A 14,129-nucleotide genomic window follows, 5' to 3' on the forward strand; every position below is an offset into this window, starting at 1 on the left:
CAAATCTTCTTTGCAAGATAAGGTGGGCTGGGCGATTTTACGATCGAGATAGCTCCATAAATTCTCTATGGGGTTTATGTCTGGACTCTGGGTGAGTATATTCAGGACCTGAGGAGAATTATATAGCAGTCATAAGCGCACTTTATAAGCCTTGTGTTTCGGATCATTGTCTTGATAAAAATAATAAATTTCACGAAGGCCAAGCTTCTCCTTACAGAGTGGCAAACTTTCCTTCAAAATATTAAGGTACATAGTATGATCCATAATACGCTCAATAAAATTGCAAAACACCAGGTCCAGTTGCTGAAAATGAACCCCACACAATTACTGACCCACCACCGTGCTTCACTGTAGGCTTCATATTTTTGGCATGTTTATGATGTACTGAACTGTAGATCGCCTTCTATTAACAATCTCAGATATCTCACCTAGCGATTTATTGTTTTTGTAATGTTTACTTACTAAATTTTTCACTTCACGTCCTCGTTTTTTTAATAATAACTTCAGTTAATTACACAACACGTGGAAATTTTTGATAAATTAGCTTTCAGGGACTTCCCCAAACACATTTTCCAACAATCGCGTGAAGTTGAACGCAGCTCGATATAGGGTTGCAGTATAAATGTAAGCTGTACGAGTTTAGTTTTTGCATAGAAATTTGGTGAATTTTAGAATAAATGTCATTATTATTTTAAATAAATAGAAATTGTAAACTTTTTTCTACGGCTAGTTCTAGTACCCTATACACTAAAAATATAGGTTTCTTGCGGTAGTGAATTTGATAACAATCATAAAAAATTCATGAAAGAAAGTTGTTTGTTAAGTGTGCGAGTTTACCTTGGATCTATTGTATATTTGACAAATATTTATAACTCGATATTATGACTAGACAATTTTGTTCCACTGTATTTCTTGACGTACAGCAAGCATTCGACCGCATGTGGCTTTTAGGGTTTCTGCACAAATTAAAACAAAATACTTCCTATTCCATATTACCTCTTTTTTGAAAGTTATCTTAAGCTGGCCATAGACGAACGATTTGTTGGTGTGATTTGCAAATTTATTGCTGCGATTTATTGCATATCGTTTCTCCACACACGCTCGAACAAATCATAATTCGGCCAACGTTGAAGAGTAAGCATATGCTACGAAGCGGATGATGTTCATTTTGTGTTTGAACTTCGGTTTGTGCTTCTGTTTGAATTTTGTGGCAGAAAATTTTTTATTTAACAATTGGTTTTTTCTGTTGATAGGAAACTTAAAAAAACATGTGCGACGATGCAGCGGCTGATGCAGCTGCGCTTTTAATTATATATACATGTTTCGACATGGAAAATAAAAAACAAGAAAAGAAAAAAATCGAAAAAAAAAGAAAAAGAAAATGGAGTGAAGAGCGGCTGCTCGAAAGAAAAAAGCAACCTCTTTCCATTTTGTTACGAGTTTTTCCCATGATTTTTGTTTTTCTAATTTGTCTTTATATTTTTCACTTTTTGTTTGCCAAATGGCATTTTCATTTTTTAACACATCAAAAAATTCTATCATAAAGTCTTTGCTTGCCATTTTTTGTATGCACTACACGACCTTTCGTTACAATGGTTGAAGAGCAACTGAAATGGCAAAATGGCTTAAAATTTGCGCAGTAGCCCACACACGTATGATTTGTTCGCGAACTACCCCACAGACGTAAAAACGCGACCACAAACCCAACAAATTGCTCGAATTTATCGTTCGTCTATGGTCAGCTTTAGCGAAAGAACCGATAAAGATGAACGTTCACCTCTAACTGAAATCAAATCAGATATTAAACAAGTTGGTGTTTTTGAGACAATTTATACAAGTTATACACTGCCGATAAACCGATAAATCTGAGTGTGACATTTGCTACGTGCTCGGATGACACAGCTATCGTTGCTGCAAATGATTGCCCACAACTAGCATTATAAGCCATACAAAATTAACTAAATATTCATGACAAGTTGTCCAAAAGTTGGAATTTAAAAATTTATTCTGGAAAGTCAAGCCATATAGCTTTTTCTTTAAGAACAGGGAATGTTCGCCAGTAAATATTAACAAAGTGATTGCCAGAAAAAAATTATATCCGGTATTTGATTTTAATAGATGTTTGATAGATTAGTATTTGAATTTTATAGGTAACTACATTATTTTCTCACAAATTGGCAACAAAACTAGATCGAAGTTCTAATCCCAAAAAATGTGCTTATCGCTCCCTTATGGTCAACGCCAACTACTGTCAAATGAATATAACATTTATTGGAAAATTAGTATATTGATATTTGCAATTTGTGAAAAAAAAAAGAATTTTGCTTAGGTACTGATTCATTTTTATACCCTACACCACACTGTGATACAAGCTATTATGCCTTTGTGCATTTGTGCATAGATCTTTCTGTATTTATTGTCTGCTAGAGATGCAATTTTCCACAAATCATTTGTTTGGCTCAACCCTATATATACACGTTTTGGTATAGCGCCCATATAAATGTACCGTCAGATGTAAGGTCTCACAATTCTAACCCAAATTTGCTGTAAATTGGCGGCATATGTTCCTATTATATAAGAAGCGTCCTTGCATAATTCACATAAATTCCCAATATAAACGTTTTTTGTTACGGGTAGCCCTACTAAATATGCATGGTAGTGTATGGCATCATTAAGTCGACCTTTATTTACTTGTTAACTTTGTCATTCCGTCATTTAGTAGTCAGTAGGCGGTTCGTAAATGGGCAATCTTGGTCCACGCCATAACGCTACTTCCCGATATTCGGTATTCTGATGATTTCATCGATATTTTTAGCAAAATCGTTTAAAATTCGGTGTGTAGAGTTTGTAATAATTGCTGTGTTCTGTGGCAGAAGATTAGGCGAGTGATTTCTTATATCATTCATAAAGCTATACTACGATTGTTTGAGGGTTTTGTGATTTTCAGTCCCATTGACTTTTACCAACCAATTTCTCTGGCAAAAATGGAAGTGGACCCAATATTAATTCCTGATAACTTCGTTTTTAAAAATTCTTTCTATGTTTATATAGTTTTTATAAAAGACAGATTAATTTCCATGGTTATAACTACTTTTCCTAAATTTTATATAACTCATCTAGTTCTTCAGTTTAGAAAATATAGAGAGATATTTAAAATAAAGGGCGGGTGGGCAATTATGAGTATTTTCAGGCAAGGTGGTAGGTAACAAGTCATCACTATAAGTATTTAAATCATGTAAAACGGCTACTACTAATATCTAATAACTAAATATTAGTCGATAAATAAATAACTAATAAATAACTACTACAAATAAAAAACTAAATATCAGTCGACTTTACGCAATGAATACCACTATGCATATTTAATAGAGCTACTCGTAACAAATAAACGTTTATATTGGGAATTAATGTGAAGTACCAACTATGAAATTTTTATGAATGCGTACGATGGCTTTAAAGTAATTACAATTTTAAATCGGAAGGAACTAATATATGGGATGTATATCTTACTCTAAATCAATTTAACCCAAATTTGATGAAGGCATTTGTAATTCTCGTTACAAATGCTGTAGAAAGCATGATAAGATTTCGAGATGGATTATATTAAAGATATGTGTCGGAGTAATAGATATATGGGCACAGGGTTTCACCAAATGTTATATTCTCAAAACAATTTTACCTATGAACCTATACAGACAATTCCCTTTCAGATGGTAAAATACTCACACAGAACTCCTTGTGTGGATTTTCAGAGAATTCCGTTAAAGAATTTGGGTGCAATCATCAAAACACCGAATATCTCGTTCAGGGGATACACGATATCATAGACATACATAGAAAGTCTCTTTCAGGGGATAAAGTACTAAGAAAGAACTCCTGATGTACCGTTCAGGGGATACACGATATCATAGACATACATAGAAAGTCTCTTTCAGGGGATAAAGTACTAAGAAAGAACTCCTGATGTAGAATTTCAGACAATTCCATTGAAGAATGTGTCTAAAGTCATCAAATTCCAAATACCTACATATGCAATTTTTTTATATGCTTTGGTACCCATTACGAAATATAAAAACAACATTTGAAACAATTGCGGTAGAAAGTGATACAAATCCATAATTTCTATATTTGGAGGCACCGTTATATGGGAGCTTTACGAAAATATGGTCGTGTAAAAGTACCGTTATATGGGGGCTATACGAACACGTGGACCGACATAGGCCATATTCGAACTTGGCCTGCCTGCAGACAAAATTTTAGCACCTATCTTAATTTATTTTGACTGTAGCGAGATTGCAACAGACGGACGGACAGGGCTTAATCGTCTTAGAATTTTACGCTGATCAAGGATAAATATACTTAATATACTACACTATTAATTCGATAAGTTACAAAATGACCAACTTAAAATACTATGTATGCTAGAGGGTATAAAAACATAATATATATTATAATTGTTCTGCTCAGTATCAATTTATCACACAGTTCTTATATCAACCAACATTTTATTAAAGGTCTTGAAACTCATCAAAATATTGTCCATGTGCTCTAGAAAACCATATAAGTCTTGCAAAACAAACAATAATTATATTATTTTTTTTGTCAATTTAGAATAATGGTACAACTTGAAACAAATGTACTGTTATTACAATATAGTCAAACTAAATTTCAGTGTCGTTCATTAAGTATCCAAACTGGTAACATCGTTCATACAAAAAAGCACCATTTCACTAAAAGTTGGAATAAAACTGTTTTTATTTCTCCACCTTGGAAAGGAGGGTATATTAACTTTGTCATTCCGTTTGTAATATCGCTAAATATAGGTCGTAGACCCCATAAAGTACATAAATTCATAATCAGCGTAAAATTCTATGTCGATTTAACGATGTCCGCCTGTCTGTCCGTGTGTTAAAATCACTATACCGGCCATATTATTTGACAAAATTTAGCAGAGCAATTTGTATTGTGTCTAGGATCGTTGGTATTGAATATGAGATTTTTCTGTCCACGTTTTGGTATAGCCCCCATATAATGGTACCTCCCGATATTCGGTATTTTGATGATTTTGCCATATTGTGCTGCCGATTCTGCTAGCCTGTGTCAATAACAAAGTAGCAATTTTAAGCTCAATCAAAAAAATGGAGTCACCCTGGTATTTTTTTATATGATACAACTACATTCATTAAAGCATTAAATTAATGTATCGTTAAAATACTAAATTATTTTAAAGCCAATATTTGTTAATTTTTTTAGAATGAGGAGAGCGGTTGAAACTGGTCTTGATAAGCGAATACTTAAACAAAGACAACCGGAAAAACCACCTTGTAGTAACCTGTATACCGTTTACCCTGTAGATCTCACTGGTACATTCAGCGCTTTTATTTTTCTAGCAGGTAAGTCGTTATTAATTGTAAACATTCAACACTGTGTAGCATCCATTTTGAACTTCAAATACCAAATTTGAAACAATTCCCGTGAATAATATCGCTAAAATCATCAAAATATCGAATATGGGGAGGTACCGTTATATGGGGGCTATATGAAAACGTGGACCTACATGGCCCATTTACGAACTTAACCTGCCTACTGGAAAAAATAAACATATGTGCAAAATTTTAGCCATCTATCTCAATTCATTCGAAAGATAGCATGATTACAACAGACAGACAGACAGACGGACATCGCTAAATCGACTTAGAATTTTACGCTGATCAAGAATATATATACTTTGTTGGGTCTGATATGAGTATTTCGAGGAGTTACAAACGGAATGACAAAGTTAATATACCCTCCATAGTATGGTGGAGGGTATAAAAATGGGGCCAAATTTATCAAAATACTGAATACCGAGAGGAAGTCTGGATGAACAAGACGATCAACATTTCCAATAACGTTAAATATCTGGATTGATCCTAGATGGGAAATTTTATTGCAGAGACTACATTCAAGAAAAAACAAATACAGTTTATAGATTCTGGGCAACGTGCAAAAGGGCTATAGGTTTAAATTGAGTCTTCAATGCAAGGATGACACACTGACTATTCTAAAACTCAATTAGACGCAATCAAAAACAGCTACGACTTTAGATACAATTTTATATAAACCGCCAATGGATATTCAAATAGGTATAAGGTGGCCATAATGCTCAAGGCGTCGAACGAGTGTATAAATAAAGGCCACGTGACATACCATCAAAAAAATTTATTGGTAACAACGGGAAAATCAATGGACCGGATACCTGAAACAATTGTAGCCGCCTCATGCCAGAGACTCATGGATCGACGGATTCCTATCGCAAATGCCCACTTTAAACGGTTGTTACACAGACGACTCAGTTCTACACGCAAAAAATGCACGTCAAAGTATGTTTGAATCCATGTATATATATACTTGGGGCTGCTTACAAACAAATATATGTTTGGATGCAAACATATTATGCTTGGGTCGAAGTATATATGGGTTTGCAACATTTTGTAACATAGTTAAATTTTAATGGTTTGGGTTCCAACATATTTTTTATGTTAGAACATATTTTTTAACGGGTGTGAGGTAGTTTTTGTGAGACAGAGCGTAACAAAAGGTCCTTACAAAGGGCTGCGTGTATAGTGCAGCAGGAGACGCAAAAGCGACTACGAGAGGTTGAAAAACGTTGTTTTGCAATGCGGCTAAACACTTGTGTTTTGTTATTTATTGATGCTGCTGTGAGTTGTGTTTTCAAATGTAACTTTAAATATAACTTTTTTGCTTATGTTCAACGTTAAAATTGGAGTGGTTTGATATACATAGTTGATTGTTGGAGTCTGGCAAGGTTATTAAAATTATAGGTTGTTGCATTTGCATGTAATTGAAAGAAAAAATCGTCACAACAACAACACCAAATTACAAAATCAAACAGAACTTGGCTTGCCTATGAGTGTGTGATGTATGTAACAGACAAGGAAGCACGTGTTTTGGTGTTTTGTTTTTGAGACGCATTCTTCTACAAGAAGGTCACCCATAGGGGAATTAAGTTCTTGCCGGTTGCTTTGCTATTGCTATTGTTGATGCGACGCATTTCTGTTTTTGACTTTAATTCAAGTTAATTCGTGGAAATATTTGTTAATTTGAATATATTTCGAAGTACCCAGTGCTACAAGGAGACAACGATATCAAGCTAATAGCTCTGGACGTGTATCCACAAGCAGAACGAGTTGAAATTGTACCCAAAGTTCTGACACACGCACGTACTCTTGGGACAAAACAGCCAGTTGCAAAATTACGGACATCTATGGTTCTATCGAAGAACATAAGTGTAAATAATAAACCATAAATAGTTAAACTATAGTATTATTTTGCGTTTATTTTTTAGAATAAAAGCGGGTCTGTTGTGTTATTTATGAATTGATATCAAACATAAATTTATAATATGTATGCATTATTATTTTATTTTATGAAATAAAATTTGTATATCACCAATTCATTTAAAAATGATTTTTCTTATTCATAGCAATATATCTAGCGTATGTATATAAATAAATCTAAAAATATATTTATTTGCATTTAATTATAAATATACTTCTATGCGAGCATATATATCCCTTATTGCAAGTATTTTTTTACTTACATCTAAGCAAATATATACTTGAATCCAAGCATATATATATGTTTGTATTGAAGTATATGTATGTTTACATACAAATATATATTTACTTGCATCCAAGAGCATATATACTTGTATCCAAGCATAAATTTACTTGCATCCAAGCATGTATATATACTTGCATCTAAACATATGTTTACTTGCAGTACCCAAACAAATGTTATTTTTGAGACTGTTGCAAACACAATATGTTTAAATATCTTAGAATATGTCACTGATTACAGTTCTCAATCCCTTTGTAACTCAGAGAAAAAATAATTTTAGACCTATATATATTCTTGATCAGTGTGAAATTTTAAGACGATTTTGCCATGTCCTTGGTCCACGGGTCTATACGACCCCGTATGACGATACTTTTCGATATTCTGTATTTTGATTGACTTTATAAACATTATGGCCCTTATACAACGGTATCCCCCGATATTCGCTATTTTGATGACATTTTTTCACCGGAATTGTTTCCAACTTCGCACTCTAACTTCGTAATATACAGCCTATGACAAAATATTGTGTATGCAGGACCACGTGTTCGTGTAGCCAACATATAACAGCTTTCTTTGAGCGGTATTTTTCTACAAAGTTTTTTTATTTATTTTATAAATCGTATGATATTTTTCAGTTTGACTTAATATATTGACTTTTTAAAAATATATATATTTTTAATTCTAATTTAAATCTTGTAAAAAACAAAATGATGATGGTTATGATTTCGACGTGACTAATACAACGCGGCGGAGAATTTCAACAAATAAAATGAATATATATTGAAACAATTTTCAAAGACAACACTTCCATCCAGTGACAACACAAAAAGTTAAATTTAAGACCAATAAATCAGTAAAACACCGAAATTCAAGAATTCATTTTAAGAACCTAAAATTTTTAATATGGATTTTCCAGCCTCGGATTACTATGGCAAAGGATTGCAAAGTCCTTTACAATAATAATAACAAGGGTTTGAATATACTTAATATACAGGTTGAGATAAAAATAACTGCAACAAAGTTAAACGCCATAATTTTGTTTAAATTAAAATTAAATTTAATTTTATTATCATTTTTAAATTAAATTTTATTGAATGAATGCAAAAACTGTCGGAAATAGCATCAGATTTTAGGATAACATCAGATTTGTTCGAATTGGTCAACTTTGGCACGAATTGTTGCCTTCAAACGGCCAATGAAATCGCCACACGCTGTCCGAATTTTGCTCTCCGGTATTTTGACCTATTCAAAGCGAAGCGCTTTCTTGAGGTGACCGACACTTTGGTATTTTTTTAGTGCCAACCTTGCCTTCCAAAATACTCCAGACACAATAGTCCAACGGATTGGATTCTGGAGATTTTGGTGGCCATTGTGCGCTGGAAATGAAGCGAGGAACCTCAACAAATGTTCATAGAAAACAAACAATTTCGACAGTTCACCACTTTCGGCCAAGCGAAGCAACTCTTTAGCTCTTCTGAGTCTATTTTCTTTCTGTTGCGGTGTAAGTTCTTGCAATTTTTGGAATTTCAATGGTTTACCCCGAGCTCATTTTTCAATATTTGCCGAATGGGATATTGCGATATGTTCAGCTCACGAGCCCTTTTTCGGCCACTGCGACGCGGGTTCCGATCAAGCCGAAACATTATCATTTCTGCTGATGTTGCTATCCACGCTTGAATTCCATCACGAATAACTTTTTTTCTGGAAAATTTTCACCAAAATGCTTTTGTACGCATGTAAACAATGAATAATATGAGTTGTCACTGGAATAATTTTAAGAGCTGTCGGACGAGTGGATTACAGATGACAGAAGTCTGAAGTTGGTTGCAGTGTTTCCATCTCACCCTATATATATATTACATTATCATTGTCAGTACGTATTATAATGCGCCCAGAAGCAATGAAGTTATGAACAGCTATCAGAACTCCCCTGCCAATCAATGATTTAATATATTGTCAAACATTTAGATGGAACAATTATTTTAAAGGATGATATATCTCTTTAATTTAATGAATTAAATTTAAAGATTTTTATCCAACCCTTCCAGATGAACCTTGTAAGAAGTGGTGTTCATGCGCATTAAAATCTTTTCTATTTCCTGTGGTGGGCTTATAGAATGGATGTCTTTTAATCTCACATAAAAAGTGTACATGCTATTTGAGGCCTCAAAATGTCCTTGTATGGTGACAAAATAGTTCTTCCATATCCATTATTCCGGCATTTTTGATGATGATTTGTCTCCGTACCGCATACAATAGAAAATTCAACATCGACAGTAGTAGCGAAAATCCATCTATTTTGATGATGTATTTGGCTCCAAACTGTAGATGCAATAATCCTGTTGAGGTTGCAATTGGCAGTTGAATGATTATTAAATATATTGACTCCACAGGGGTTGGCGACTGCGTTACTTCGGAGTTTGGACCGCTGATTTTTACAGATATATTCGTCATTCTTTGGTTGGTTAAAGCTGTGAGTTAACTGGGAAGATTCCTTAGCCACGTCATTATTTATTTTCTCAACCATTTCTGAGATCTCTTGTATCTTTTGTATCCTGTCTTATGACATGATTGGTAGAGTTAACTATTGAAGTTTGGGCTTTCAACAGACTTGTCATTTGCTCGTGCTCGATTTTTCCTTGCTGATGGTTTTAGACATTTCTTCCATATAATCTGCATCAAGGACACAAAAAAAAAATGAACGCCCAACATTGCCAACTATGTTGAATGGAGATCTTTTAAACCGTCTGTTGGTAAATAAATACTCTTCCTGTAGTAGTTCATTTTTTACGTGTTTGAGATTGCTCACGAACATGCTACACATCTCGTGTTGCTAAATTACAGGACACATCTGATGCAGAGATTGTAAGCCTGTTGAAAGCGGCTTTATTTCTGATGCAAAAGGCGTTAAATCGTAACACCAATATTTTCCATTCTGCCGTGTTAAGTTTCACTGTTCCTGAGTTTTCAAAGTATAGTTCCGGATCATTGTGAAATTTCGTTGTTTTCAGCATGTTGCATAGCACAACAGGCATTAAAAGCAAGCCTAATAATACTGATAGCATTATTGGGCTATTTGCGATCTTCATTCTTTTCCTCGGAATGGTATCTTTTCCATTTTCCTCTTGCTTTGATGAACCGATGTCTCCCTGCGTTGTCTGGTTTGTGGATAATTCATTATGCCCTTCTGGAAACAGTGGAGCCAGCCTCAGAATGACCCGTTTGTATACTCCAGTTGATGTTTTCACATCAGCAACTCGTACAGCTCCTTCGTCGCCAGCAAACACTTTGAGAATTCTTCCCAATGGCCACTTCATCGGTGGTAAATTTTCTTCCTTGATGATGACCACATCACATTTTCGAAGATTGTTCATCTTTCTCCTCCATTTCTTCCGTTGTTGCAGTTCGTGGAGGAATTTAGCCGACCATTTTCTTTATATGTAAAAGTAGCTTCAAATGAGATGTGCTGGAGATTTTAACATATTCTGCTCTGCTGTCTACTAGCGTAATTAAAGCATGCCCGACTAAAAAGTGCCCTGGTATCACTGGGTCAAGACAATCTGGATCGTTTGACAAAGGCGTGAGCGGATGGGAATTTAGTATTGCTTCTATCTCGATTATGATCATTTAGGTTTTCCGTTGACACGCTACGTACCAAGAGGCGTTCCGCGGACTTCACTGCTGCCTCCCATAAACCTATGAAATGCGGTGCTCTTGGTGGGATGAAATGAATGTGAATGCCTTTGGCGCTTGAGGTTGAAATAATTGATTCCTGCGCCTTATCCGAATATATATTTACAGATAACCGCTAAATTATTCTTGGATCCGACGAAGTTCGTAGCATTGTCACAATATATGTTTTGACAGTGTCCACGACGCGCAATGAAGCCTTTAAGTTAAATGGCCGTGCAGGAGCTACCCTTGTTGCTGGCAGCTGCCCCATTATTTGCTGATACAGGTGGGGTCGTGCTCTGGTGAACCTTACACATTTTTGAATCGTTGATCTTGCAGTTATTTTCCCTTTGATTGGCCAAAATCGATTCCTTATTGTTTTTAACAGCGCTTGAGGTCCACAATGTTTGTTTTCTTCATGAATCGTCGTACATAGTAATTTTACTAATGAACCGCTATATGATAATATTATTGGATGTTTTTTGAAGCATAGAATGTTCCAATCTTCCTCCTAGGGAAGTATACCTTTTTCATCCAAGTACGGCGACAGGCTGCATAGAGAGCTCTGTTTGCTAATTTGTTTTGTAGCTTTCAACTCTTTAATTTCAGTTGCGAATTCTACCGATTGTATAGCATAAGTAATTAACCGGAGGGAGTTATCTAATTCCTCGCGGTTGAGGGCTACACTTCTGGGCCGCTGGGACATATGCATCCGCGCGTTTCTTGTAAATCTGAGGACCTTCCTTTGTAATCTCCTGAAGGAATTTTTGTGGTTTATTCCATCTATAAAGTTGATGTCAGAGGTTACTATTGCAGTCGTAGCGGCAACATTCAGCTCCACGTTATTTGTAATAGCATTTTGAAGAGGACATTTAGCAGGACATAATTCCTCCTTTCCGGGAAGAAAAACTGGACCATAATCGGCTCCTATATAGGTCTACTGGTTGCAGACCTCGAGAAAGCATGCCGGCAGGATTCTACTTTAACGGAACGTGCTTCCATTGTTCTGGTAAACAAAACATCTTTGCTTTCACAACAATTGGCAAACCAAGTGGATCAAGAAGTTTCGCTATCCAGACGTAACTGGACGTTTCGTTATTACTTGACAATCATCAATATTTGTCTTCACGTAAAATTGGTGAGCCTGAGGAATCCAGTATAGTCATAAAATTTTTATCGTTTTGCATGCTATATGGTATATGCTTTGGCAATCTTGGACTGTTTGACGACCATTTTCTCAAGTTGAGGCCGTGCTTCTTCAAAATAATTATCAATTCCTTTTGCACCATTCATCGCTATGTTTAAGCTATCAGAACCACCGAGACCATCGCCCATATAAATGTTTGCTTTTAGCATTCCTGACCCAAGGGGATAGTGATCCATGTTGTCGTCTGCGATTTTCTGTAGACACTTTGTGGCAAGGTACGGGGCTGCACGAGTTCCATATGTAACAGTATTGAAATGTAATAGCTAACTGGGTGTGATGGGTCTTCCCTCCATATGATCAGTTGATATTTCTGATCATCGGGATGAATTATGATTTGTCTATACATCTTTTCAATGTCAGTTGTGAAGACAAACGTTGGCAATCTGAACCGTACGCTTTGTACAGGCGTACATTAAGTCATTTAACGAATAATCCGATGACGTTTTTGGGGATGCATCAAATACCACCCTTAATTTTGTTGTGGTACTATCTGGTTTAAGAACACAGTGATGCGGAATAAATATTTAGGGTTCAACACTATATTCACGTCAATTTTCTTGCTGCTGTCCTAGCTGTTCATATTCCTGCATGAACTTGATGTATTGCATGCGGATATCATCCTTCTGAAGAAGCCGACGTTCAAGACTCATGAACCGGTTATACGCCATTGCATGAGATTTCTCCAATTCTGTTGGAGATTCTTGGAAAGGAAGACTAACAATCAATCGACCGTTCTGATTATAATGAGACTCGCAGCGGGTTTCCAGCGGATACATTCTCTTTCGCTTGATGCTACTTCCTCGAGTTTCCATAACTTCTCAACTGCTTGCTCTAGTGACGTTTCACTATCGAAAAATGCCAATGTCAGCGCTGCTGATGTGACGTTCGTTGATTCTTGTTTGCCAAGCGCAGTATTCTGCAGAATTGTTTGATTATCATTCAGCTTTATTGTACCCGGTTGCAATTGGAATCCGCCAATTTAATGTTCGTTGGAATCTGCCAGTTAGATATATCCAAATTCGGACAAATCAACAAACAAATTGAAAATCCAGAATTGTTAGACAACATTTGCATGTTCACACGATGATAAGCCTTCTTCTGGATTTTTCCAACTCCGTCAATAGACAAAGAGGTCTCTGTTGTTGCCAGTGATAACCTTTTAATCAGACGTTCTGTAAAAATATTTGCTTCTGAACAGGAATCAAGTACAGTCCTGAACTCGCCTAATATACCGTTTGCAGCTTTTATGGTGACTCTCGCAGTAGCAAGAAGTACGCTCTTCTGACCTTCTGCTGATGTCGAAGAAATTACAGCAAGGTTGACTGGTGTATGATTGCTACTTGTGGTTGGCGTTTAATTTAAGCCCGTTGCCGATGATTGAGATTTCCCTGATAAATGAAACAACGTATTGTGCTTATTATTACATTTCTTGCAGTTGTACAATTTTTTCGAAATTTCTGCCCTTTACTTCTTATTGGGCGATGAGCTCTCGAACAGTTGCCATTGATTTATCTTCAGCGCCGTTTTTGAGTTGTTGCTTACTTGCCAAATGAAAACTACTGTTTTTTATTTTGTTAAACAAACCAGAAGATGCATGTTGTGCCATCTTCTAATTTCTATATATATA

The 14,129-nt window shown here is 35.5% G+C and overlaps 1 protein-coding gene across 4 annotated transcripts in view; it reads left to right on the forward strand.

Annotated features, from left to right (window-relative positions):
* The window catches only part of LOC101888976 (ionotropic receptor 75a), an 814,889-nt gene that overhangs the window by 721,025 nt on the left and 79,735 nt on the right, over positions 1–14,129 (forward strand). For all 4 annotated transcript variants that reach the window (XM_059130193.1, XM_059130216.1, XM_059130199.1 and 1 more), the window contains one exon: positions 5,254–5,393. In XM_059130193.1, coding sequence (XP_058986176.1) covers positions 5,254–5,393 — 140 coding nt within the window. The remainder of the gene's footprint in view (positions 1–5,253; positions 5,394–14,129) is intronic.

Source organism: Musca domestica, unplaced genomic scaffold (assembly GCF_030504385.1).
Source record: "Musca domestica strain aabys unplaced genomic scaffold, Musca_domestica.polishedcontigs.V.1.1 11, whole genome shotgun sequence".
In the NCBI taxonomy this organism is placed as follows: domain Eukaryota; kingdom Metazoa; phylum Arthropoda; class Insecta; order Diptera; family Muscidae; genus Musca; species Musca domestica.